Source organism: Pristiophorus japonicus, chromosome 14, assembly GCF_044704955.1.
Source record: "Pristiophorus japonicus isolate sPriJap1 chromosome 14, sPriJap1.hap1, whole genome shotgun sequence".
In the NCBI taxonomy this organism is placed as follows: Eukaryota; Metazoa; Chordata; class Chondrichthyes; family Pristiophoridae; genus Pristiophorus; species Pristiophorus japonicus.
Genome location: NC_091990.1, coordinates 32679157 through 32706902, shown reverse-complemented (window position 1 = coordinate 32706902; position 27746 = coordinate 32679157). Strand labels below are relative to the sequence as shown.

The 27746-nt window shown below is 41.3% G+C and overlaps 1 protein-coding gene across 1 annotated transcript in view; it reads left to right on the top strand.

The window, feature by feature from the left end:
* The first annotated feature begins 983 nt into the window (after positions 1-983).
* LOC139279347 (grainyhead-like protein 3 homolog) overlaps positions 984-27746 on the top strand; it is an 89442-nt gene continuing 62679 nt past the window's right edge. Inside the window, exons 1-4 of the mRNA XM_070898467.1 lie at positions 984-1007; positions 21883-22069; positions 23667-23737; positions 25356-25671. Of these exons, the coding sequence (XP_070754568.1) occupies positions 21884-22069; positions 23667-23737; positions 25356-25671 (573 nt within the window). The 5' untranslated portion in view covers positions 984-1007; position 21883. The remainder of the gene's footprint in view (positions 1008-21882; positions 22070-23666; positions 23738-25355; positions 25672-27746) is intronic.

The following is a 27746-nucleotide window of genomic DNA, read 5'->3' as shown; positions in this document are numbered from 1 at the left end:
AGATAACTTGTCACATTGTCAGACCAAGCCCACCATTTGAATTAAACAAACTTAAAGTACCCTGCTGTCAGTTGGTGGTTTCGACAGCAGAGCACTACTTTGCCAGAGGCATAATTTTATGCGTGCAATTTTCTTCCTCATTGAGTGGGTGTTGGGAAAGTGAAGAAGCTCATTAAGATGAAGTAATATTGCCTATGTCTGTGATTTCAACATGCGTGAAGCAGGGCTCTCACTCAAACCTTCATAAAGTTTTGAACTGCTGTAAGGTGAAGACCCTTTATAACAAAGTGCTCTGAATAGGTTTGCCTCAGCAATACAAATGAGGGGGCACCTGTTTGCTGCTGATTTTAGGGCCAGTGCTTTTTTTGCCATGAGGCAAAATGAAGTCATGGGATAGATACAGATGTGCTAAAACCAATAATTAAACATTGCGATTGTATACTTAGATTATCAGTTATTACAAGCTGTCCATTATAATCAACCTTCTGGCTGCTTCCAGCTGTAGTTTTAGTTTTTGTGTCTTTGCCTTAAGATACTGCATTAATCTCAATAATCTGCTTTAAAAACTCCTGGTTAATGTGGTGTGTATACAGCAGAATCACATCACGTTCACCAAGGCTTCTGCCAGTTTTGTCCACCAACGCTTAGCTTTTGTTTTGGAGGGTCTCAAGACAAACTGGGGATTCTGATACACAGGTGGGGGTTCTGACACATACAGCAGAGGGATTCAGCATATCGGGCTGATTACCTCCTTCAAAAACGAGCAGCAGGAGTAAAAGAAAGCAGATTTTCCACAATAGCAAGTCAAGTTTGAGCAAATTGTGGTTCTGCATGTAGTCAAATAAATTAAAGATGACGTTCACGCATTATTGCAGCACCGTCAGTGGGAGCCAGACTTGGAGGGAAGCATAGTGTTGTTAAAACGGAAAGCCCAGTGTGTTATTCAAGCATAGCTATTCAACTGCAGAGGATAAAATGGAGACTCAAGATTCCTAGCTTAACAAAAGGTATGTGCAATAGATCATGACAATTGAAAAGCCTGGATATAACCTGTCTAAAATATAACAGTACTGTGTTTGCTATTAGTGAACAAGCAGTTGCAGTACTGTGTACCTATTGTGCACAGAACAATAATCAGATCCAACGTGTAATGGTGGCTTCCACATTATGAAAGCCTGATTAACAATGCTTGTTTTTATATGGTGCCATATCACGTTGAAGCATCTCAAAGCATTTCACACAGTGAATTACTTTTGAAGTGCAATGAATGTTACTGTGTAGGCAACGTATAATTGAAAATAAATTCTTGGAAGCTATCCAGTATCCACTTTTTAATAGATAATCTGTTCATGGAAACAAAATATGTAAATTCAATTTATATAGAACCTTGATTAGACCACACTTGTGTGCAGTTCTGCTCTCACCCCCCCGAAATATTGAAGTACTGGAAAAAGTGTGCAGAAAAAAAAATCACAGAGAATTGAGAGCAAGCAAATATTGAGCCGGCTTGGCCCTCTTCTCTGGAGGAACCTGATGGAGATCTTAAAAAATTATGAAGGGGTTCGATAAGGTGGACGTGGATAAATTGTTTCCACTTGTGGGTGAGCCTAAAACAAGGGGGCATAAACATAAGATGCCCATAGATCAAATAAAGAATTTAGGAGGAATTTCTTTACAGAGTGGTGAGAATGTAGAACTCACTGCCACATGGAATGGTTGATAACATCAACATATTTAAGGAGAGGCTTGGTTAATACACGAGGGAGAAGGGAGTAGAGGGCTATGGGAGCAGGGTGGGATGAGGTAATTAGACTGGAAGAAGGTTTGTGTGGAGTATAAACATCAGCATAGACTAGTTGGGCTGAATGACCAGTTTGGCTGAATGACCTGCTTATGTGCTGTCAATTCTATGCAATGTTCACAATGCAAGGATTCTTCGATAGAACCGATTATTTTCATTTCATTTAGCAGTGCTTTACCTTAATATTTGTACTTTGTCATCATTAATAATAGGTTTTGGTTTCTTTTTGAAGATATTAATTCTGCATATGATAAAATGCAACTATATCTGAAAATAAGCCAGCCTTGGTTAATTGGATGTGTGAGCTGATTGAGCATGCAAAGGTTCCAATGTTTCACCTGGGATCATGATACTGGTATTTTATCCAGATTAATCCCCCTACCTCACCAATCGTGGGCATCCATTGAGAGTTTGTGCTGATAATAGAATTTCTGAATGCTCCCACTATCCAATACTTCACTGCCAGGGCTAACTCCAATATCATGTGGGAGAAAATGAGTGAGATTAATATGGGTTGTATTGCCTTTCAGCTGTGTAATGTTTCTGTCCCGTCTGCGTGAAAAAATAATAGTTGAGGCTATGCCTAGACAAAGCTCTCAAGAATTTGGTATTACAGGTATTTGTGCATTAATTATTTGTTCCAAATTGAACTGCAATATATGATGAGACTGAATACTAAACAACAATCAGAAACCTTTAAAAAAAGACTTGCATTTATATAACGCCTTTCTGACATCAGGACATTGCAAATGCTTTACAGCCAATGATGACTTTGAAGTGTAGTCACTGTTGTAATACAGAAAGTTTACTGTCAGATATATTTTCTCACAATTCAGCTTAGTATTCAGAGTTTCTCACACACCCCCCTAATGTGAAAGGAGATATTTCAATTACATTTCAAGACCATTATGCACTGTCAATATGATTACAGTGTAATTCCCAAACACTAGATACACAGCTATTGTGTGCGTACTATGCCTTGTATAATAGTCCTTAAAATGGCACTAAAGAGGCATACATTGTGGAAATTCATTCTCATTACATTGGCACAATAATTAGTTTGGAGCGTAGCATAATACATCAGAATTATAATCTCAATCAATTATTTAACAAGATTGTTATACACTTGAATTTTGATGGAAGAAAATTGATGGTACTGTGCAATTTTGATTGTACTACCCATACATTAGTGTTATAATGCAGCTGTATATACAGCCCTATAAAAAGTTATGAACATTAACCACAAGATTCAGAATTTCTTGTACACCTTCTAATGTAAAAGGTCTTATTTTAACCACATTTTAAGCCCATAATCTACTGTCAGTGCGATTAGGGTGTGATTTCCCCATTTCATTAAATCACGTTAAATCCTGTTTCATTCATAATCCTTGATACTGATTTTATGATCAGCTTGCATAAATGGAACCTGAAGCCTTGTGTGAGGCTGTAGTGAGAAAAAAACAGATAAGGTACCGTGTTTATTAGCAAAGAAACAGAAAACAAATCAGAAGAGGTCATATCATTGATGCATAAAGCTTCATCCGACCCCGCCGGGAGTAATGTATGCAGACTCATCACCCAACGGGAGAGGATTTGTTACTGACCTCGAAGAGACTGACAAAGATTTCTCTAGATATCAGGAAGTTGAAGTTACAAGAAAAGATTAAGGAGAATGGGTTGGTTTATTTGGAAAAGAAAAGACTTTGAGGTGACCTAAACTAAGTTTACAAGATTATGTAAGGGATTGACTAAGTCGATCCAGGCAAATTGCTCACTGTAGTGAGACGTTCAAATATCAATTAAGAATTAGGAAGGTAGAAGATGGGTGGAAATATTTTACACAAAGGGTAATCGGCTTGAGGAATAAATGACCAGAGGGAGACTTTTAAAGCATAAATAATTGGATAGTATATAAATGGGTTCAAGGGACAACTACATGTCTTTCATGAGAGAAAGGAGATTGAGAGATAAGATGAGAGCGCAGGTAGGTGGCAAGAAATCAATCAAAAAGGACAGGTTTATTGGCCCTAAAGGCATTTTTCGGTTCCTAAAATCCTTGCGTTGTTGTGCCTCATCTCAACAATAGCTGGTGTTAGCCTAAACTTCACACTTGTATAAAGTTGGACTTCGTATGGATTTAAGTTATTCACTTATATGTAGCTTAGATTTTCATTGTGTTTTCATCTAAGCATTGTGAACGTACAGCCAGGTAAAGGAAAATATATATTTTACACCATTTTATTTAATCATATTCGTCCGTTAATGATAAAATAGTTTCTGATCTTTCTCTAAAATGTTATTGGATACAAATTACTTATGTGCTCATAAGAAATAGCTTCAGTATTGAACAGATGATGTGCTGTGATGTCAGCAGGACTATTGTCACACATTTGGATATAGGAACACTGAAATTACCTGGGGGTGGAAATTCACCTCCGCCGGAAATGGGTCGCACCTACCATTTTTCCTGTGTTTTCACCGCCGCGGTGATTGTGGTTGCCTCTGGTGCAAAATTCATCTCTGTCTTTTTTTTCCAAGCGGGGCAAAAATGGTCATAATGGGGGCGGAAGCAGAGTGTCAGTCATAATGGGGGCGGAAGCCATTTAAAGGGGAGCCGCTGCAAGCCCCAAGAGGGGGTGCCAGGCTGCCTGTTAGCAGCCCGGCCGAACCCAGGGACATAATTGTCGGCCGACAAAAAAAATAGGAAGGCGGTCGCAGCAGTGCGCCCTCCCCTTTAATGGTGGCCGCACTGCCATTTTGCATACACCGCAAACACAGTGCACTGACAGAAAAATCTGTCGAGAGCCCCGTGTGGCGGCCGCAAGATTTTTTCTGGTGAATTTTGCTCGCGGGAACGGAAATCAGTAGTGCGCGCTTTGATAACGCACTGAGGAAGGTCGGCAGCAGTGGGGTGGAAGTGGGGACCGCCGGAAAAACCACTGAGGAGAATTTCGCGAGCGGCGGCCATTCGACAAAAAATCGGCGGCTATTCGACACCGCTGCATGGCCACCGCTTTCCGGCGTTATCGAAACGCTGAATTTCGGCCCCCTGACCTTTTACTTGCTAATGCGATTGAGGAACCACACTGACTAATGGCAACTGGATCGGTATGATTGGGAGCCAGCTCTCATTTTTTTGACTGTGTTGTGGAACACACTCGAGTCCATGGTTTGCCATAATTATGATGTTCAAAATTCGATGCTCCTAGAAACAACCTAGTAACAATTTTGATTTTATTTGCACACTGACTTAACTTAGCTGCATATTTAAGTATAGACACATTTGGATATCAGATGAGTTGTAGGAAACAATCACCATAGGAATGTGGTTTGGCACCACACGGTTGCTGGAAGCAAACAATATCAGCAGAGCAGACAAAATAACAATGATGGGGCAACAGGATATTTGACACACCCATTTTCCTGTTCCTTGTGGGGCTTGATTTTTTTTTTAATTTGTTCTGGAAATGGGAGCAATGCTGGTAAAGCCACATTCATTTCCCATCCATTGTTGCTGTAAGAAGGTGATGGGCCTTCTCTTTGAATTTCTGGGTGCTGATCGTGCTCTCAGATGGGTGACTGTAATGATTGCTTTACAACTGAGTGGCTTGTTAGAGGGCATTAGGATCAACTATATTGCAGAACTGGTGTCACTCGTAGGGCAGATTGGGTAGGCAAGTTCCCATCGCTGAAGGACATAGTGAACCAGTTTGTTGATTGGTAATTATCATAAATCATCAGATTTAATTCATTTAATTTCATAGGATTTAAAGTAGGATATAAAGCCACAATCCCTGGGTTACTAGTCTAGTATCATAACCACAACACTCATAACCATCCCTATGGTTACCTCACAGTTCCCAGGCAGATGACCACCCATTTCTTGAAATCTCACTTGAGTATGGTCACAGGTAGGACACATACCTGACGTGGAATACTGTGCTCGGCATTTTTGCACCAACGTTATTAAATCAAATAGTTGTCAGACATGGTTCAAACTTTAAGTCAGAAAGGAACCACTGAAAAACATGGGCTGGGAAATTCCTGAGAGCTGGTTCTGCTTTGCGGTAGTAATTACACCGGAATTATGTGGTAAGCAAGGTTTGTGCCAGACCTGCAGCGAAGTTACGGTAATGGAGAGTACTAGCTCTGAGGAACTTACCAGTCCGGCAGCAGAGTTTACTTCATATCATATGCACCAAGATCTATGCAAAATGTTCCATTCATTTTGGAAGATGTCGGCACTGGTGGGATTACTTTTCCTGTGCTGGTTGAGGCTATTGGGGAGATTAATGTGGTCTAATTACCCACAATTACCCAAACATTAACATATGATTAAGCACTTCTTCACATTTATCTTTACTGCCAGTGGAAAATTGAACAGAATTCGGCAAATTGAACAGTTGGACTAGAAATAAAAGACTAGTGATTATTCTGATGAATAATAAGTGACATAATAAGTGACAATTAGCTGGAAAAATGCAGTTCATTTTCCCCTCATTTCACATATTTTCTTCCTAATGTGTGTGTGTGTGTGTGTGTGTGTTGTGTGAGTGTGTGTGTGTGTGTGTGAGAGAGAGTGAGGGCAGTGATGCATGGTTCCTTGCAAAACATTCTGATGTTACAAATTTCTATTTCACACATCCAGATAAATATCGATCAAGAGCTTTTATTTCCAGTGCTTTGTGTGTGTGTTGTAGAGGAAATGGCAAAACATTGCCAGTGAAGTTATTTCTTTCCATGATGATAAAAGCAAGGGTATCATTCAAAGCAACCATTTCCATTTTGGAATTGTTTTATTTCTAAATTAAGAACTGTGACGTTGAACGACATTCCCTTTTAGAATAATATGTGGCATCAATAGTATTGCTGACACAGAGGTCAAGGCAGGCTCATACCCTTAAAAGATATATAATACTTTAAAACATATATGATTACATTGGCGGCACACTTTAGCTTTATCTATTTGAATGCACAAAAAAAAGGCTCAGATTTCATGCAAGAATATTTGAATAAACACTTAGAACAGTTCAGCAGTACAGGTTGAACCTCCCTTTATCCAGAACTCCCTTATCCGGAACCACCCGTGTCCAGAACCATTTCCGGCCACCGGATGGCACATGTGCAGAACTCCGCCATGAACAAATTGAAGTCCTTCCTCGCTGCCGACTCCCGCAATCGCTGGCCTGACCCCGCGATCCACCGCCCTCCCTCCCACGATCTCTCTGCCGCACTCTCAGCCCTGATAGCCCCTTGCTCAGTACCTGTACCATCCAATTTAACGTGACCACCCCTCGTCCGGAAAAATTCCTTATCCAGAACAGGCCAAGTCCCGAGGGTTCCGGATAAGGAAGGTTCAACCTGTATTTATGTTGGGTTTATACTTTTCTCTGTGTGCATTTGTTTGCTTTGGGAGCAAGGGAGCCTGCAAGTGTGAAGGAACTCTTAAATTGCTTGTATATGTTATTTTGTAATGTTTACAGATCCTTTAATATAGACCCTTTAATCATTTTTTCATACAATATATCTGAAATTTGTATTAATTATTTTTAGATGATATTTTGGACCCCATTCAATTTTTAAGCATTAGCTAAGTTTAGTATCAAAACAGCTCAGATATAATATTTTATTGCTCAAGTGATACAACATGAAAGAAGATATGCCATAGAGACAAGCCGTTCCCGTCATACCATATCTGCACCTACCTGCCAACGTTCCAACAGAATTTTGCAGCATAGAGATGGCACTTCAGTGGTCGGCAAGATCACAAATGCCCTCAACCTTTGTGCTTGTCTCAGTCCAAGCCTATTACACAGTATTTACAGCATTGAAACAGGCCATTCCAGTGTTTATGTTCCACACGAGCCTGCTCCCACTCTTCTTCATCTAATCCCCATCAAATCCCTATATTCCTTTTTTCCTCATGTGTTTATCTAGCTTCCTTTTTAATGCATCAACTCAACCGCTCCCAGTGATAGCAAGTTCCACATTCTAACCTCTCTCTAGGTAACGAAATTTCTCCTGAATTCCCTACTGGATCCATTAGTAACTATCTTAAATTTATAGCCCCTAGTTCTGGTCTCCTCCACAAGTGGAAACATCTTTATGTCTACCCAATCAAACCCTTTCATAATCTTAAAGATCTCTATCCGGTCACCCGCCAGTCTCTTTTCTAGAGAAAAGAGTCCCAGTCTGTTCAATTTTCCCAGATATGTATAATCTCTCAGTTCTGGCATCATTCTAGTAAATATTTTTTGCACCTACTCCAGTGTCTCAACATCCTTTTTATAATATGGAGACCAGACCTGTTCACAATACTCCAAGTGTGGCCTAACCAAGGTTCTAAACAAATTTAACATAACTTCTCTGATTTTCAATTCTATCCCTCTAGAAATAAACCCCAGTACTTGGATTACTATTTTATGGCCTTATTAACCTATGTTGCTACTTTTAGTGATTTGTGTAGCTGGAACCCCAGTAGCCGCTGCTCCTCCAGACATTTATTTTCCAATGAGTATGTGGCCTCCTTATTCTTCCTACCAAAATGTCACACTTATCTATATTGAAGTTCATTTGGCAATCACACACCCATTCTGCAAGTTTATTAATGTCTTCCTGTATTTTGTCGCAGTCCTCCTATCTATTAGCTATTCCTGCCAATTTGGTGTTGTCCGCAAATTATGAAATTGTACTTCCGATTCCCGACTCCAAATTGTTTATGTAAATAGTGAACAGCAGTGGTCCCAGCACCGAACCTTGTGGAACACCACCTTTTGTCATCTGAGTAACTACCTTTAAGCCCATCTCTCTGTTTTCTGTTTTGTAACCAATTAAAGTGATGCCCACATAAGGATCAAATAGGTGACTGATGTGGCAGCACTTTCATCTCCTTTCCCACTGAATAACATGGCATGGTTGCTCAATGTTACCACGTGGTGTATATCCCAAAGAACAGAAGGCCACTGATGACTGCATTGTGCTCAATCTGAAGTCCATCCTGTGTGCCAGTGAGTGACCATCATGTTTCTATTACAATGGCTTGCTGTGTGAAGCCCTTTGAAGATAAGATTGTGCCAAGGCTTTCAATTCTTTCCAGCACCTTGAATGTGTGCCCTGCTAAGGTATGGGTTTGAAGCGCAGTGAAGGAACTATGAGGTTGTGATGGCTTGCCGTGGGTGAACAGTAAATCTGAAACAATTTGAAAGGCAACATTATGTGACATGGAGTCTTGTAACATCTACCTGGTACGTGGCACTGTTGATTAGTTTTACCTTGTCAGATTCCTTACAGCATGCTGTCTTCTCCTGTATTTGTACTAAATTCCTGCAGGCTCAGTAGACGGCATTCCACGTGGTCAGTAGCGCGCCATCATGGCCTGGGAAGTGTTCTCCAGATTGCTGAATAGTGCAACCCTCCTCTCACCAACCTCATGCAGCAGAATGGCATCACTAATCAAATGGGGGGAGCGTTGCTCTGTTATTCAATTCAATTTTGCAAACGTCTTACTAAATTTTTGAGCCTTGAAAAAGGTTCACATTATTTTTTTTAATCCCCTTTACATTTTTCTCTTTAATTTTGACCTGCAGTCCTTCAAGGGCTGCATGGTCCCAATATTCTGCAGGGCTCTCTTCATCACACTCGGTGCTCAGGGAGCATGTCCAAATAAGTTAATGAGCTGGCTTTGTGGCATCCAACAAGCTCAGCTCAACACTCTACGGGCATTGGACTTAGCTTTTCACAACAGTCCTGGTGACCTTTTAGCTGTGAATGCTGAATTAGCATTATAAATCCTGTCCAATGATAGTGTTATTATACCTGACCTGCTAACGTGAGCGTTGGCTCCCAAAGCTTATTCAATAATATCACTTTAGTTATACTGCCTGTGTTAAATTGGCCATGCACAATTGCGTACTCCATCTTCCCCTGAAATTAATATCTGTAAAAGATCTCACAAGGACATACACGTGGAAGTCTGATGTGATGCATAAGTATCTGAGCATTTTCACATTGTTCTTTCCAAATATCGAGGTAGCAAATTGTAAATTCTCCAATTTTGTTAATTTAGGGAATTCAGGAGAAACTTCTTTACCCAGAGAGAGGTTAGAATGTGGAACTTGCTACCACTGGGAGTAGTTGAGGCAAATAGCATAGGTGCATTTAAGGAGTAGCTAGATAAACAAAACTTGCTACCACTGGGAGTAGTTGAGGCAAATAGCATAGGTGCATTTAAGGAGTAGCTAGATAAACACATGAGAAAGGAATAGAATAGAAAGTCATGCTGGTAGGATTAGATGAAGAAGGGTGGGAGGAGGCTTGTGTGGAGCATAAACACTGGCATGGACCATTGGGGCTGAATGGCCTGTTTCTGTGCTGTCCATTCGATGTAATGGCTTCAGGTGTGGTGCCAGAGGACTGGAGGATTGCTAATGTGATACCTTTGTTTAAGAAGGGAGAAAGGGATAGACCGAGTAATTACAGGCCAGTTAGCCTAACCTCAGTGTGGGAAAATTATTGGAAATAATCCTGATGGACAGGATAAATCTACATTTAGAAAGACACAGATTAATCAGGGACAGTCAGCACGGATTTGTTGAGGGAAGGTTGTGTCTGACTAACTTGATTGAATTTTGCGAGGAGGTAACCAGGAGGGTCGATGAGGGCAGTGCATATGATGTAGTGTATATGGATTTTAGCAAAGCTTTCGATAAGGTCCTACATGGCAGACTTGTTACAAAAGTAAAAGTCCAAGGGATCCAGGACAAAGTGACACGTTGGATCCAAAATTGGCTCAGAGGCAGGAAGCAAAGGGTAATGGTTGATGGGTGTTTTTGTGACTGGATGTTTCCAGTGGGGTTCTACAGGGCTCAGTACTAGGTCACTTGCTTTTTGTGGTATTCATCAATGATCTAGACTTGAATATAGGGGGTACGATTAAGAAGTTTGCAGATGATACAAAACTAGGTTGTGTGGCTGATAATGAAGAAGCTGCGGACTGCAGGAAGGTATCAGTGAACTGGTCAGGTGATCAGAACAGTGGTAAATGAAATTTAATCCAGAGAAGTGTGAGGTAATGCATTTAGGGAGGGCTAACAAGGAAAGGGAATACACATTAAATGGTAGGACATTGAGAAGTGTAGAGGAACAAAGGGACCTGGGAGTGCATGTCCACAGATCTCTGAAGGTAGTAGGCCAGGTGGATAAGGTGGTTAAGAAGGCATATGGAATGCTTGCCTTTATTAGCCAAGGCATAGAATATAAGAGCAGGTGGGTTATGCTTGAACTGTATAAAACACTGGTTAGACCACTGCTGGAGTACTGCATGCAGTTCTGGTCACCGCATTACAGGAAGGATGTGATTGCACTGAAGAGGGTACAGAGGAGATTTACGAGGATGTTGCCGGGAGTGAAGAATCTTAGCTATGAGGACAGATTGGATAGGCTGGGTTTGTTTTCCTTGGAACAGAGGAGGCTGAGGGGAAACCTCATTGGGGTGTATAAAATTATGAGGGGCCTAGACATAGTGGATAGAAAGAGTCTATTTCCCTTAGCACATGTGTCCACAATCAGGGGCATAAATGTAAAGTAATTGGTAGAAGGTTTAGAAGGGATTTGAGGGGAAATTTGTTCACGCAGAGGATTGTGGGGGTCTGGAACTCACTGCCTGAAAGGGTGGTAGAGGCAGAAACCCTCACCACATTTAAAAAGTACTTAGATGTGCACTTGAAGTGCCGTGACCTGCAGGGTTACGGACCTAGAGCTGGAAAGTGGGATTAGGCTGGATAGCCTCTTGTTGGCCGGCATGAACACAATGGGCCAAAATGGCCTCCTTCTGTGCTGTACACTTCTATGATTCTATGATTCTAATTCTATGTTAAGCATTCCTTAGTGAAATGAAGTATGGGTGTGCTGCCCACTGTAAAATATAACAGTTCAGGGATTTAAAGACCTGTAGTTTCGAACCACCCATAGCAATAACATGTCTGTATCCGTCAGGTTTCGTTTGTGACTAATACTTTAGGTAAATGACGAGCCCTCCCTCCAAATGTTTCCAGAAGTTTAAAATTGTGCAATGGTTTCGGGACTAATTAAGCAATCTTGGCACTTCATTGAAGTGTTAGGTTCCTATGGGAGGGGCCTTTCAAAATCTAAAGCCGAAGATTTAAAGGGCTATTCTGACTCTTTGGAACAGTTATTAGATACTTCCGTTCCTGGAACATTGGAACAAAATGCTTCAAAAGCTATAGTTTAGAGTCACTGGGAATTTATACAAGATGTATCCACTGAACTCTGAGCTCCTAATCTACTACTGTGGAGAGATCCAAATGGAAGACTGCTGTGGGGTTAGGGAACATCTGAGAGAGTTGTCCTGAGAACACTCTTGAGTGGCTATTAACAGCCAGCTCAGAGGAGCAATAGCACAGATCTTGAACCTAGACAACCACCCTCAGCGAACAGCTCTTCACTTTTACAGTCTATCTGGGTTAAGGGCCTGATGGGCCTGGGGCAAACTGATCCAAATGGGCCTATAATTATCTTTGTTCATGTTCATTACATTACATATATGATTCTGATTCTGAGTATGAAAACATAAGCCAGTACATTCAACACTGAAAGCATATATTCTGTATCAAGTAGGTATATATTCTGGTTCTGGTAACATTACAATTCTAGATTCCTATACATGAAAGCAAATTTCTCTCAATAACATGTGAAGTAAAACAGTCTAGTACATATTCTGTTCTGTATATATTCCATTAGTGTATATAGGTACTTCTGTATATAGCTATAAATAAGTGAATCTATTTTCCTCAGTCTTGTTTTTCCTCTCTTATTGTCTTTCTATTCAGCCTATTTGGGAGGCTTTATATTTTTTTTCTACATTTATTTGGTGGGCCTGGGGCTGCAGTCCCATCCACCCCATGGTTAATCCGCCCCTGTGTCTGTTTAAGGTGTGGGTTTTTCAACAAATGCCAAGAAATAGATAACTAATTAACTAAATTACCTTCTTTACCAAATTACCTCTAACAGTACTTAATTTTACAATATTTATATTCCTGTTATATATTTCTACATTAAAACAGTGACTACACTTCAAAAGTACTTCATTGGCTGTAAAGTGCTTTGGGACATCCTGAGGTTGTGACAGGCGCTCTATAAATGCAATTCTTTCTTTCTTTTTCTTGTATATTTAAATATTATTAAGTTGGGCTTTTATTCAGAGGCTGCAACTACATTGTGACAGTTGAAATAGTAAAATTGGATGGAAAATATTAACATCGCAATCTACAATGGTTGACAGAAAAGCATGGGCAACATCATGACAATAGGAAGTGAGGTTTGTGGAAAGGAAATTTGATCTCTGTGCAAATTGATTAATATGTAAACATGCTTTGGCAGCGAGTATCGGAGGCCTACTAATAAAAATTATTATTACCAGTTTTACCTTCTACTCATCCAGGAACCACACTCATCCAGGATGACTGGATAGCAAACAGGAATGGGAATCAAGGCTGATTTCCTCTTCCCCAACCTGAGGACATCAAGAACAATTGTAGCTAGCCGAGATTCACTAGCTTAGAATAGATCAGGGATTGAACCTATTATCTTGCAGGTCCAAGGGTTCAGCTACTTATTGGATAAACTCTCCATACCATGTAAACTGAGAAGATCTCTTATTCAATCTCCAGTCTGTGCAGAGTAGCCTAGCATTAGAGTGACTTGGATCATAGCTTAAAAGGACAATTTCACTGGAGAACAGCATGAAGAATTGAGTATCCTGTAGGTCAATGAGGAGCAGATACCTTACGTCACAAACTCCCTACTGAGTTTGATCCTTAGCTTCTACCCTTTCTGAGAGATCTAGATAGTTGCCCTTGATGTAGATCCGCTTCTTGGGGTTGATTGCTGTGAGTGGTACTCCTTCTCTGTCCTCTGTTTTCAGGCCGCTTCCTCCAGCTGCACAATATAATACCTGCGTCCATGTTGTGGGAATGCAAATTCCACCACACTATTCACTTCTATCAGTGGTAAAACTTAGCAGTCTCTTTTTTCCTTGCTTTGCACAACTAACTCATAGATCATACAACATAACCACCGTTAACAAATAGAATGGTCAAGATTGGAAGAACCTATTGCACATTCTTAACATAGAAGTATTGGAGGGTGTAAATTCATAGAATTTCCTAATTCTGGAATAGATCTCACCCATATCTCCCTCAAATAGTGGAGTATGTTAAACATTTGCCTGCTAATATCGGCAGAAGTAAATTCTAGGCTAAAAAGCTTAAGTATGTTTTCAAGAACTTTAAGCCGTTGACGTCAAAATTTTAGTGACAGTTCACTGAACGTGTAAAGTTTGCTTCAAAGGTTTCAACTTAAGGCCGATATTTTCCTCTCTGTGTAATGGTTAACAATGAAGCAGACGTGAGGAATCGGGAGGGGCCACCCTCACTGGCCCACCTTTTCACCACATCAATTACCAAAGACACGGAGCACCATGACTATTCACGTGTAGTTGTTTGTGTGATGACATACCCAAATAGAATAGCATATTAGTTTATTCATCTGCTTCGCTGGCTGGGTTGCATGTCAGGAATTCTGGTGCAGGCTCCCCACAATTCTCTGTCCATTGTAAAAATAAATGAACAGGTTACAAGATACATGAAAAGTGACACAATATTATGTAATGAGTGAGTACGTATGCTGTTGCAGCAAATGTGCTATAATAATAATTTGCATTTATATAGTGCATTTAATGTAGACAAACTTCCCAAGGCGCTTGACAGAGGTGAAATTGGACAAGAATGGATACAGAGCCAAAGAAAGAGCTATGGAGATGGAGATGGAAAGGTGGTCAGGTTTAGCAAAGAAGTTCTAGAGCATAGGGCCTTGATGAATGAAGGAATGGTTGCCAATGGTGGGACTAAGGGAGCAGGGGATGCACAAGTTTCTTACATGGGTCGTATAGTGTTAACAGAGTGTTGGAACATAACAAATTGCGTGCTCTATTAAAAGCCCTTTCCTGGCTGTCCCCCCAAACCCATTCGCGACCTTTGCGTAGGAGCACGTGTAGCGGCTCTAGCAGTATGCTCAATTTGGGAAGAAAGTTACCAAAATAGTTCAGGAGCCCCAGGAACGAATGCAGCTCCATCGTATTACAGGGTCTGGGTGCTCTCTGGATTGCTTCCGTCTTGGACACAGTAGGGTTGATCCCGTCTGCTGCTACCCTCATTCCCAGGAATTCTACCTCTGGAGCTAGGAAGACGCACTTCGCCTTTTTCAGTCGCAGCCCTACCCGGTCCAGTCTGCGTAGCACCTCCTCCAGGTTGTGGAGGTGTTCTTCAGTATCGTAACCCGTGATGAGGATGTCATCCTGGTGTATGAACTGTATATGTGCTCCATATGAACTCGCTGAACTTCAGCTTCCAGCGATTTCCCCCAGTGTTCATTTCTGCAATTTCTGCAGGTATTTTGCTCATCTCTGCAAACTCCGGCTGAGTGTGTGCCTCCACGCCTCCAACATGAGCTGCTGTTGGAAACAAAAGGTCCCTTGCCAGTCAATCATCCCTGACTGACCCTGTGACTGTCCTTGAGTGCGCCATTAACAGATGTTGATGGCCCCATTACTGGCCGCATTGTCCCTTGCAATGGCGTGAATCGCCATTCAACTTGCCATTGTCTCTGTCGAACTCCCCCTCTGGGTTCGACTACATGTTGGGGCATGCCCGACTGCCCTTGTCTGCCTGGAGAACTGTGTGCTGCTTTAACAATGTTGAATCTCTGTCCCAACCATTCCTTAACACAGTACCTCTCGTCTGTTCTGCTAGTGGCCATGCTTGCGTGGTTTAAATCTCAGTTTCTCGTCGCCATTGATATGTCCTTACTATACAGTATAAACGCACACGAGGCCCATGCTTGAGAGAAGGTCAGTCTGTGACCTGTCCTTTATTCCTTAGCATTCAAGTGATGAAGGTGGGTGGAGCTTCCCCTTTTATACCTGAAGGTCCAGGTTAGGAGTGTCTCCCACCTAGTGGTCATTGTTCTCACAGTGTACAACTTAGGTCAGATTATACATGAGTTACAATGCTGGTTGAATACATGACACTTACCTATGGGTCCTTGCTCAGCCAAAGATTGTGCCGGGCCAAGCGATCTGTGGACGGTGCATGCCGACGGTCTGCTCCCCAGCGCTACTTCGAAACCGCCGGCGTGCCTCAGCTGGGGAATTTTTCGCTGACCCGGTTCTCGCACAAAACGGCCAATACCGCCGAGAAACCGGGCAGTGAAACACTGGAAATTCTAGCCCTATGTCTTTCTGCTATGCTTCCTCTTATGGGGGTCATTTTTATTTTGTGCCGAGATCAGGCGGGCAGTGTGGAGAGACTATGCTGATCAGGGTAGGTGGGAATCCAGTGATTCCTCGGTGGAGCGAGCAAGAAGTAATGAGTTGTGGGGAGGGGGAAGCAAATGGCTGGGTTATGCGGATGGGCCAGTAGTGGGTGGCTAGGGTTTTGTGGGGCCAGGAGAAGTGTTCATGCTGATTGCATCAGGGTCCTATAAATAGTGTAGGACACCGATTAGCAGATTAAAACTAGGTCCCATCTGGAGCAGGCAAGTGCTGCATCATGATTTTTGGAGTGGTACCCTCTCATTCCCCCCCACCTAGCTGGGATGCTAAAAAATCATCCCCCATGATTTGTGCACTTCTACATATGTATAAACTCACATGGACATGCAATAAGTGTTCCTTTAGTTGAGGAAGTAAGAGTGGTGGATGACTGTTGAGCCAACTGGTAAACAACACAATCTGACACACGCAAAGCTTTTTGGACTAGTGTCAATACAGTGTCAATACAGTGTCATTGCGTCCTGATCTTGCAGAGCAATGTAGTGACCCAGAATTTCCACTACTGTTACTGTCCCTGGTTTCATGCTTCTCCATGCTTGACAGAGACCATCCCCTCATGACCTCGATAGAGCTGCCCGAAATTAGAACCATGTGCCTCTCTCAGGTCTTTGAGCTCCTCCATGATGGATGTCCATGCCAATCGAAACCGCCTTTGAGTACTTCTCGGATTTGAACCCTAAGGCATCCCTCGTAACATTCCTTTGTTTGAGCTATTAAATTTGTATTGCATGAATTATCTACAACAAAATCACATGTAACTGCCATTTCGATTTTGTTTTGAAAGTTCTCCAATATCAATGAAATTGCAACATTACACATAAAAAGGGGAATAAATAGCCCTAAGTGTTTTAAAAGTTTAACTTTAACTGCCCATCCTTGCTTGATGGCTGGAGGTGGAATGTTGTTGTGTTGAGGTAATGACAATTATTGCTCTTACCAAAATCTGTAGTGCAACGAGGGGCATTTGCTTAAAATGTATTTCGTATTGTGACTTGAAAATATTTCTCCAATTTGGCTTTACTGGTTTGATTTTTGGAATAGTCATTACCAGAAATTTACAGAAGAATATATCTGCAGATGTGTTGCGAATAAAATTAAAGGATGCACTGACATTCAAAACTGTCATCTGGTTCTCCAAGCATTAAATCACCAGGACACAAATTTGTGCATTTGCTCATTGTAGTGCTTATTAAAAAGGAGCCGTTAGGCCTGATCTTCTGATTCTGTGGCTGGCAGGGGACATCAGCCATTGGCTGTGCAAATCAAAATCACAGGTATGCTACCAACAATTTTCCATCCATTAAAACTAATGTAGGGAAACTCGTGGGCTGCGTACCCGTGACTTCCAGATATGCATCAGTGAGGCATTCCTCTGATAGTGCAAATGTGGAAAATTCCCCCTGGTATCTTCTGATTCAATGATCAAAAGTGCTTTGTTTCATTGATTGATTGGTTGTTTGGTTGAAGGGGACTTGCTAAGTTCACTTAGATCTCTGTGGAGAGAAATATATTTTTCTTCTGCATCCTGTGTGAATCCTGGCTAACGTACATTTTCATAATTTTGTTTGCATGTTTTTATGTAGAATTGTCAATTTACATGTGATATCTTTGAACTTATCTGAAAGTATCTACTTAAAAAGAATCAAAAGGTTAAACCATGGAAAAACAGTTCAGTGGGCCTAGAAATTGCAGTCAGAAGCGTACCTCCGGAGTATGCCTCCGACCCGCAAAACAAATACGCAAGTACCTGCTGGCACCCAGGCTGCGAAGAGTTGCGATCTCAGGCCTCGAGGCGGAGGGCAGCGTAAAGGCCCACGGATCCCAGGGACGCAGGCGGTTCGGAAACGTAACTGGGATCATGTGGGCCTGGTCCCCCAATGACAAAGGAGAATTCCATTGCAATCATTTACGAAAGGAATCCCCTAATCATATGCAATGGAATCCACAAATCTAACAATTATACAATGTACAGAATTGCAAGTTTATTCATAGGTTCCATCATTGCGCCGACCTCATTAAAAAATTAATTTTGTGATAGTTTTATACATCATTAAAAATGTAAGGCAATGTTTCTATAAACTCATTTAATAAAGTGTATGTGTATAATTTAGGATATAAAAATGTTTAATTTTAGCCTTAGATATCCCCTTACACTGATGCAAAGATGTCCTGCGCCTGTTTGCATCAACCGTAAGACTTACGTGGGCAAATGCTGGCTGGTCGCTGGGCAAATAGCTCAACTCTATGCTAGCGATTGCTTTTTGGGACCCCCGTGGATGGCCTGTCAACACATACGTTGACAGGCCGCAAGTTCCAGATATTGCGTGTGCGGAAATCCGGACTTTGCGGGGCATTGCAAAAGGAAATATGATGGTCTACTTTGAGAGTAATATAAATGAAACTACATGGCCTAAAATAATTTACTTCAATGGAGAGTAAAATTGGGCGGAAAGTAAAACCAGCTGTCGACCTGATAATGTCCAATTTCGGTCAGGCAGATTTGATTAAAATCACCTCCTCTCCGGCTGGGGTTTTCTGCTTGTGCAATCTCCAATCTTCGATTTTCCTCTGATTTATTTTAAGGAACAGGAATATCAAGTGCACAAGCAGTAAATGTGGCCAATGTGCCTTTTGGTATCCTTGATGCTATTAATCAAATGCTCATCACAAGCTCAGGCTATAAAGTGTGTGCCGTTAGAAGAGAGCAAAATAATTGTGGGAAATAATTCGGGTAGCTAAAAGTTATCCTTTTTCAGCGTGATTTAAGTAGATAATTTAAAACATTACAAAAATGGAACTGTTTCATTTAACTTCAGGCTCTATTCTTGAGGGATTAGATGGAGCAGTGAATTAATCCTTTCATCAGTGGGAAATAGATTAAAACCCAGCCCAGACAACGACTTTCCTTTCCTGGCTATAAGATTTCTAAGTACATTCAAGTGTTTAACTCACTTCCGAATGGGCACGTAGCTATAGCTCAAAACTGCAGAGGCACAGGTTAGCAAGGCCATAAAAAAAGCAAACCAAGCACTAGGGTTTATTTCTAGACGTATAAAATTGAAAAGTAGGGAAGTTATGCTAAACCTGTATCGAAACTTGGTTAGACCACAATTACAGTTCTGGTCACCATATTATTAAAAAGGGATATAGAGGCACTGGAGATGGTGCAGAGAAGCTTTACAAGGATGATACCAGAAATGCGCTGGTATACATATCAGAAAACAATGAATAGGCTGGGTCCCTTTTCTCTTGAAAAAAGACTGAGGGGTGACCGAGTAGAGGTCTTTAAAATTATGAAAGGTTTTGATAGGGTGAATATAGAGAGAATGTTTCCACATGTGGGGAAAGAGCATAACTAGAGGCCATTAACATAAGATAGTCACCATAGAAATTAAATAGGGAATTCAGAAGAAAATTCTTTACCTAAAGAGTGGTGAGAATGTGGAATGTGGGAGTGGTAGAAGCGAATAGTATAGATGCATTTAAGGGGGAGGCTAAACAAACATATGAGGGAGGGGGGAAAAGAGGGTTATGCTGATAGATTTAGATGAGGAAAGACGGGAGGTGACTTGAGTGGAGTATAAATACAGGCATGGACTGGTTGGGCTGAATGGCCTATTTCTGTGCCACATATCCTTTGTAATCCTATGTAATCTAGTTCTAATTAGGAATGTTTTGCATAAATATTTAGGAATATGAATGTTGCACTATTGTACTGATGAATACTCTTCCAAGCTTGAGTGAAGGCACATTGTTGAGCCAGAGTAGCAAAACTTTAGCCTGTATCTGATGTGTCCTGTCACTTACTTGGTGATTGTAATTGTTGTGAGGACACAAACTGAAAATGTATCCCACTAGCACAGGAACCCTCACCTTTGGTGAACAGAAAATTCACCCCAAAATGACCAATGAAAAGTTTCCTTCGCTTGGCATTACTACAAAAATGAGCATGATTTGTTCCCAGCCTCCGTCTTTGTAATTCTCCAGCCATATAGAGGAATCAGTTATAGTTATTAATATACTGTTTTCATATTGTATACTGTGTAATAAGTATAAAAATGTCACCGAAAAAGAGTCAGCTCCAAGAGATGGGACGCACGGCTGGAATAGTGATGTGGTGTAGTTGTGAGATGACAACCTGTCAGAGAAAAAAGTAGCACTCCTTCACTTCTCTTGAAATGCCAAATTGAACGTTTGCAGAAAACAAATTAAGCACTTGGAGCTTTTCTCTAAAGTGCTCAAATCTATCCAAACAGTAGTGTTTTTTTTTGAGATTTTGACTCCTCTCCATCCAGCACATAGATCCCCAATTTAAAAAGATCTGTAACCATAATCAACATTTCTTGAACTTGGTAGAAATTGTTATTTTGCATGTTAAGTTTCAAATTCATACAAAAAAGGTCTTCTCGTCATTCGTCTCAGTAATCTACTGCAAAAACCCTGTTATCTATCACTTTAAAAAAGCCCATTTACATACCTACTATCCAAAGGAGGAAGAATCTCAACATGTACGTTAATGGTAGGAAAGTGTCCATTTGAAACAACCTTAGTTGCCTGATGCTTATTAGCAGAATGCAATGGTTTTGCCACAAGCCAATTTGGTATGATGCAAGACAGTACCTTTAAGAGGAATGTGTTTTATTAATTTTGGATGAGACACAGGAATGAAGCCATTATCTCAGAAAGATCAAAGTCTTGCAGATAGCATATTCCAAGGGTATTTCATATTTGTCTTTGAAAAGTAGATGGTTGAACAAGATTGTTGATCGAAGCTTGAGAAAGACAAAATGCTGGAGTGCAACAAAGAACCCTGTCGTTAAAATGTCACTGAGGGGGGTGACAGAGCTCAGCTATTGTGCTATATTCTAAAAATAGCAAGGAGAATAAACAATATTGAAATGGTGCAGGTTATCATCACTGGAGCCATTAGTGTCATTCAAGCAAGCATTGACAAATAGATCTGACTACTCAAAATCATTATTTTTTGGATGACTGATAGCACTTTATAGCACTATGCTGTACTGTTGTTAATTATTCCTTCATTTCTGACAATTGTTAAAGTCCTCTGTCCTCTATTCATTTTTGGTCAGATAATGCTCATCTTTTACAGCACATTCACATTACTTTTTAAAATCAGCCACATTGACCATGGTTTTATTACTGGGGTAAACAGCAGGCTGGTCTCTGTGCCGGCATCCAGTTGTATGTATCTCCTCCTGCCCCAGTGCCTTCCTGAGGAAAGGAAATGTTCATCAGAATCTGATGGCATTGGTCAGTATGAAATTACTCATTCCCTGGATTTCTGGGTACAATGAAGATACCGTTAGATTCAGCAGCCAATTCAGAATTCTGTGAAATCAGGTTTTTGTTCGCTATTACTGAACTTATCGGTCACGTTACTTTGGCTCGAACCTGCCCTTGAGCGGTCTGCGAGGAAGTATAAACAATGGCCCTTTCCTTTCCAATTTTGTTCTCCTTCTGTGCGTGGCTGACTCCAGGATCTCTGCAACTGGGGAAATCGAGCCTGCGGCACCACTTGTTGGTGCACCATGGCACTTCCCTGAAGAAATTGTTTTCTGTATTTGTCACCTCATTTACAAACAGCCATTTTAGTTTTGTCCCGATGACGTCACGTTACTTGGTTTTCACTGTAACTCTGATGAATTTATTTCAGTATGAGGCCTGTGATGGTGCTCCATAATGAGGGAGGTAACTTCCAACTACATTCTGTCAGCAACGAGGACGAGGCTTGGAAAAACTACCTGGAAAACCCATTAACTGCAGCGACAAAGGCCATGATGAGCATCAATGGTGATGACGAAAGTGTAGCTGCTTTGAGTTTCCTCTATGACTATTACAAGGTATTTATTTTGATTGAAAAGTGTGAGATCACAGGGACAAGTTTATTTTGCATGAAACAAGTTTTTACCTGAGTAACAAAATCTTAATTCAAGGATCCCTCTGCTTTCTGTACAGCATCAGAATGACTAACACAACATGACACGAGAATAATTTGCAAATTTTGATCCCCTCCCATTTTTTGTGGTTCTATATAGCTCCATTATCCCATTGCCTCCACACCCTCCTTTATTGGAAGGGTAGGGCAGTCCAAACAGTGAATATTTACACTAATGAAACCAAACTGTCCATAACCGATTTGGCAAGAAGCATGGACTCCTCAAATCAGTTCCCTTAGGGTCTATTTGAACATGAATATCAAATTAGATTACGATTTTAACTTAAGTTCTCTTGTCAGCATTTCAATGAACAAAATCCAATGAAAATCAAACACTTAGAGAACTTTTCTATTTTCAATTCAATAGCCAAATTGCAATATTAATGATCAAAAGAATGATTTTCTAGCTTTCCAAATATCAAGTGTCACGGTGGGCCCTACGAATTTAAGCTTCTGCTGTAGTGTATGTTCCCGGCTGAATTAAACGTTTTCCTTCATTGCAGCACTTGACTAAAATTCCCGAAGCTGACTGGTGGGCTCCTTTTTTTTATTGTGTTGCTGTTGTTCTGAAAGTCTATTTGGTCATCATAAAGTTACTGCTTGTGATGGTTAATTATAGCAAACTACTGAGAAATTCATAAATATATCAGACAACCTAAGTAAATACATACCAGGGCTGCTACGTGACGATTTGCTCTCTCTAAATCAGGGGAGAGAGACTTAAATGCAGAGAAATGAAGAGAGGCTTTGGAAAGTCAACAGCAACAACTTGTATTTATATAGCGCCTTTAACATAGTAAAACATCCCGAGGCGCTTCATAGGAGTATTACAAGACAAACAAAATTGACACCGAGCCACATAAGGTTAAATTAGGTCAGATGACAAAGTTTGGTCACAGAGGTAGGTTTTAAGGAGTGCCTTAAAAGGAGGAAAGATAAGTAGAGAGGCGGAGAGGATTAGGGAGGGAATTCCAGAGCTTGGGACCGACGCAGCTGAATCCACGGCCACCAATAGTTAAGCAATTAAAATCGGGGATGCTCAAGAGGGCAGAATTCAAGGAACGCAGATATTTCGGGGGGAAAGGGGTCACGGTTGTGGGGCTGGAAGAGATGACAGAGATCGGGAGAGATGAGGAAGTGCAAGTATTTGAAAACAAGGATGAGAATGTTGAAATCGAGGCATTGCCAGACCGGAAGCACTGGAGACAGCATATTGAACAATAACAACTTGCATTTGAGAAAGGTTATTATAAAATGTGACGGAACCCACGTAAATAGTCTATTATCTCATTCTCAAAAGTAAGATAATATCCAGTCATTCAATTTACGATAACTAATGTGAACAAGCTGATGGTTGAACCTTCCTAAGTATGGGTTATTCTACAATCATTATAGGTAGTTCAAACTGATTCCTGGTGATTGATGCTATTTTTCACCAGTCTCAACAGTTTGTGATTTTCTCATGTTCATTTTGTTTTAATGTGATGCTACTTCTTTTAAAGGTCCCAAAGCAGGAAAGAATTCTACTGCCTGGAAAGGTACCTCGCCCATGTGAACCGAATTTAGTGAAGAGGTATGAGAAATGTTTAGATCTTGATGTTTCTTTTTCCACTGACTGGCCACATAGTTTCCTCAATTGAAGATGAAAGAAAACGACACTGGACTGAATTCACCCGAGGGCAAATATATTTTCCATTTTCCATCTCAAGTAGCTGTTATCTGTAGGAACAGGGCAGTTTCTTCATTTTCGGTGCAGACAAAAATGCACAAGAAGTGAACCCTCTGTCTCAGAGCCAAAATCAAGAAAATGTCTCAAATCCGCTAAAATGGCAGCATAGCATGTTTTTACCTCTGCACCTCTTTCAAAGATAATGGTGGTGTTCGCCTGCCAGCCGCCCCATAGTCCTGAGCGGGAGGCTCGGTCTATGTTAGCATTTGGCTGGCAGGCAGCAGACGGAAATCGAACCCCCCGCCCCCCCCCCCCCCCCCTCGGGCAGCCACAATATTGGATGGCCCACCTGCCCTCTGGCCCCGAAAAAGGTGAGGATGGGGAGGATCCAGTCTCTGGGGGGGACCAGGTGCGCCAGTGGCCTAGGCTGGTTTTGTGAAGCCTGGGAGAACGCACCTGCTCCTCCCGGCCCCACAAAAAAATACTTAGCTACGGGCTCATCTTTGTCTCCAACCCGTGACTGTCCTAAAATGGGGTCCTATGTGCAGCCCCACAAGGAAAGTAAAAGAAAACTTATCTCACACATAACTATTCCCACTTTCTAGACCTGGTAGGAAAGCCACAGCAGTTTTCCCGCTTCAGGCCGGAGTTAAAAATGACGGCATCAATCTATATATTTAAATAAGGAGCCCATCGGCTGCAACCGAGTGCTTTTGCCGCTTGCTCAAAAGAGTCAAGTTAAAATCAAGATCAATGCAAAAGAGACGGAAAGTCAGAAGTATGTCACCAGGGGCATTTTAACTGTTCACCTGTCCACTATCCAGGTGGGTAGGTTAAAATTTCCCCCGCTCTTACATTTGAAGGAGTTTTATGAATTCATCATCATAGGTGGTCCCTCGAAACGAGGATGATTTGCTTCCACGCCAAAAAAGGATGAGTTCACAGGTGTTCCAATGAAGGACCTAAAATTCCAGGTCCTGAACTACATCCTGAAGGGTGGAAGATGCCTGTGCGTGTTTTTTTTAAACATGTGGTGACTGTTGCACACCAGCCACCACACGGGCTTGACAGAGCTAGGTCTTGGTCCAGTGGCAAGGATTGACCAGGACCACTGGAGACCAGCTCTGCTGCACGGACCGACCGCGCACACATATCGCAGTGTGAGCTGGCCCGTGCTGCACCCTGGGCCCTCGGCTCTCCTGGGCCCCGATCACATCCCTCCACAGTCTCTCGCCGCTCCTTCGCCCCGACCTCGCCGCTCCTGTTGTATCTGCCCACGCTCCAATCACCGACCTGCTCCCTGAAGTGGCATGCCTCCACACTGCTCCCAGGGCTACCGCACACCACTTCTTTACCCTGACTGACTGACTGGAAGGCATCTGTAGGGAACAAAGTGGGACTCACTGACCCATTTCCTCACTGAAGGGGATGTTTGTAGTTGGAATCTGCCCAGAAAATCAAAAATCTAATAAAATGAGGGGAAATGTTTGATTCTTTTTCACAAATTAATTTTTTTCTACAGGAATAACACTGGAATTGAATTTGAATTTGATGACATTCCAGCTCTGGATAATTCTATTCAAACTATGAAACTTTTGCCTGAGGATATCACTATGTCAACAGCGTATCCTGATCCAACCAGAAGATCCCACCGGCTCCATTCAGATTCTATCTTTCCCAAATCTCAGTCACAGTTGGATAGCTATACGATTATTCCCACGGATCCGTATGAGTGCAATCTAACTGATTCACTTGATAACATTTTAATGACTCAGACACAACAAAGGTGGGCTCCTGAGAACAGTTTCAAAGAAACATTCAAGGATATGGCTCCTGAGGTTAGTTTAATTTCCATAGTAAATCCAAATATTTATGAAAGTAAATATTTATGACAATGAATTGAGCTCGCTTATAACATCATCTTAGCAAGGTTAAGACACAAATGATTAATACTAATACAAATATAATGAACTATGCCATAAATTATTTGTGTACCAATGAATTCTGCAATAAAGCCTTTATGCAATGCAGGTTCAGGCCTGTGTTTCTACTCTTGGCACAGTCTTGATCTTGGTTTGGTCACTGGTACATATCAGTGAAGGCCATTCACCTTGCCTGCTCTCGCACCCCTCCTGATGATTGACTGTGGAGAACCTTTTGGCAGGAGGCTTGAGGTGAGTCAGCAGGCTATGTTCTCAGCTAGGTCATGAAACCACAGAATGAAAAAATCTAAAGGGAGAAAATAACTTCAAAGAGGAGAGGAAAAGATTACAATAAATGATTACAGTCGAGGAATGAACTGAAAGCAGTAACGTAGCTGGAATGGATGACTGTTCCTGTGTTTCTGAGGTGAGGGAGGAAGGAACGGACAGAAAATGATGTCTGTAGTAGTTAGCAGAACAGGGTTGAACAGTACAGATGGATGAATATTCTGGAGTTTTGCTTGATAACCTTTGGGGTTCTGTGAGGTATTTATGCAGAGCTAATGTATTTCCAAACCTATCTCGTGAAATTACAGCCCATGATAAATGAATTCATTCTGGTTCTAGGAATAACAGAAAGTGAATTGTTTAACTGCTGTTAAAGCTGAAGATGGTTTGATTCAAAAAATGGGCAGTAAGTTTGAACGGTTAGCTACTTAGTAGCCAATAATTGATTTTGAAGGATTACTGTCCACTTTAGTTTTTTGAGTCTGAGTTTAACAATAAGAGAATCTGCTACAAGGTTAGTTAAGAATTTGAAAGCTAAAGTTACAAAGTGAAGTTAATTTTCCCTCCCAATGGAAACTAGTTTATCGAGCTTATATTCAGTGCCACTAGCTGCTGCCACTCAGTATTTAATTTTCACGGTTGTCAAAGATCTCTTAAGCTTATTTCTTTTTTATATGTGTTCGTTAAAGAAAATGTAAATCTTAGTAGAGTTATAATCTCTCCGGGCGCCAGCAAACTTGTTGCTTGCCCTGGCACCTTGCATAGACCGATTCCATACCCGCGATTAAATCGGGGCCAGTGTGTTTCAATGCAAAGCAAGTCTCCCTGTAATCTCAGCCCCAATATCAAAAGAACACAAGGGTGTCATTTTTCCATTTTCCATGCCAACTACCCTCAGGCCATTTTGAATTGCCATTTGGTGCCAATTAGAATTTAATAAAAGGACAATATATACTGTGGCCCCTAGATGCTAGATTGAGATGACTCAAACTCATTTCAAGTAGAACAGTTTTAGAGCTAGTCATCTCATCAGTCAGAATTGGATTTGGACTCGGGGCCATGAGAGATGAAAGACAATGTCTAAACCACTGGTCACCCAGTGGCCCTAAAAGGTACGTTACAGGACTGGGGAATAGATCAGGAAAAAGAGGTTAACAACCTAAAGGAAATATTTCAAAGAATGAAACAGTCAGTCGTGAAATTACTGTACACGTCATATACTTTGAGACATTAAATGTTCCATTAGTGCTCTCCATACCAGTATCTGTGGACTGGACCTTTCCAATTGAGAAGGAAAGTGTGGATTGAACAGCTCAGAAGAGGCTAATTTAGGGAGAACAAAACATTGTAAAGTTTAAGCAACTGCACAAGAGCTCAGCTGCTAACTGTAAAATTTGAACTTTTAAGACCTTGAATGTAATTATTTAAAATCCTAGCAGAAACTCTGGTGCAATTCAAAGAGCCCACCGAGCAAAAGGGAGCATAGGGCAATAAAAATTTGTTGCACATTACAAGTACCTTAAAATATTTTTTCTTCCTAATTTTTATGCCAATTTTCTTCTTTTCGATTCTGAAAGCATCAACTCATTAATGGGTTTCTGTTCCATGGGCACAGGGCACGCTTCATAGGTCATGCCAGACAGTTAGTGTTGGCCAGGGAGGGGCAGTTATAATAACCAAACCCAACCCTTTCCTCTCCCAAC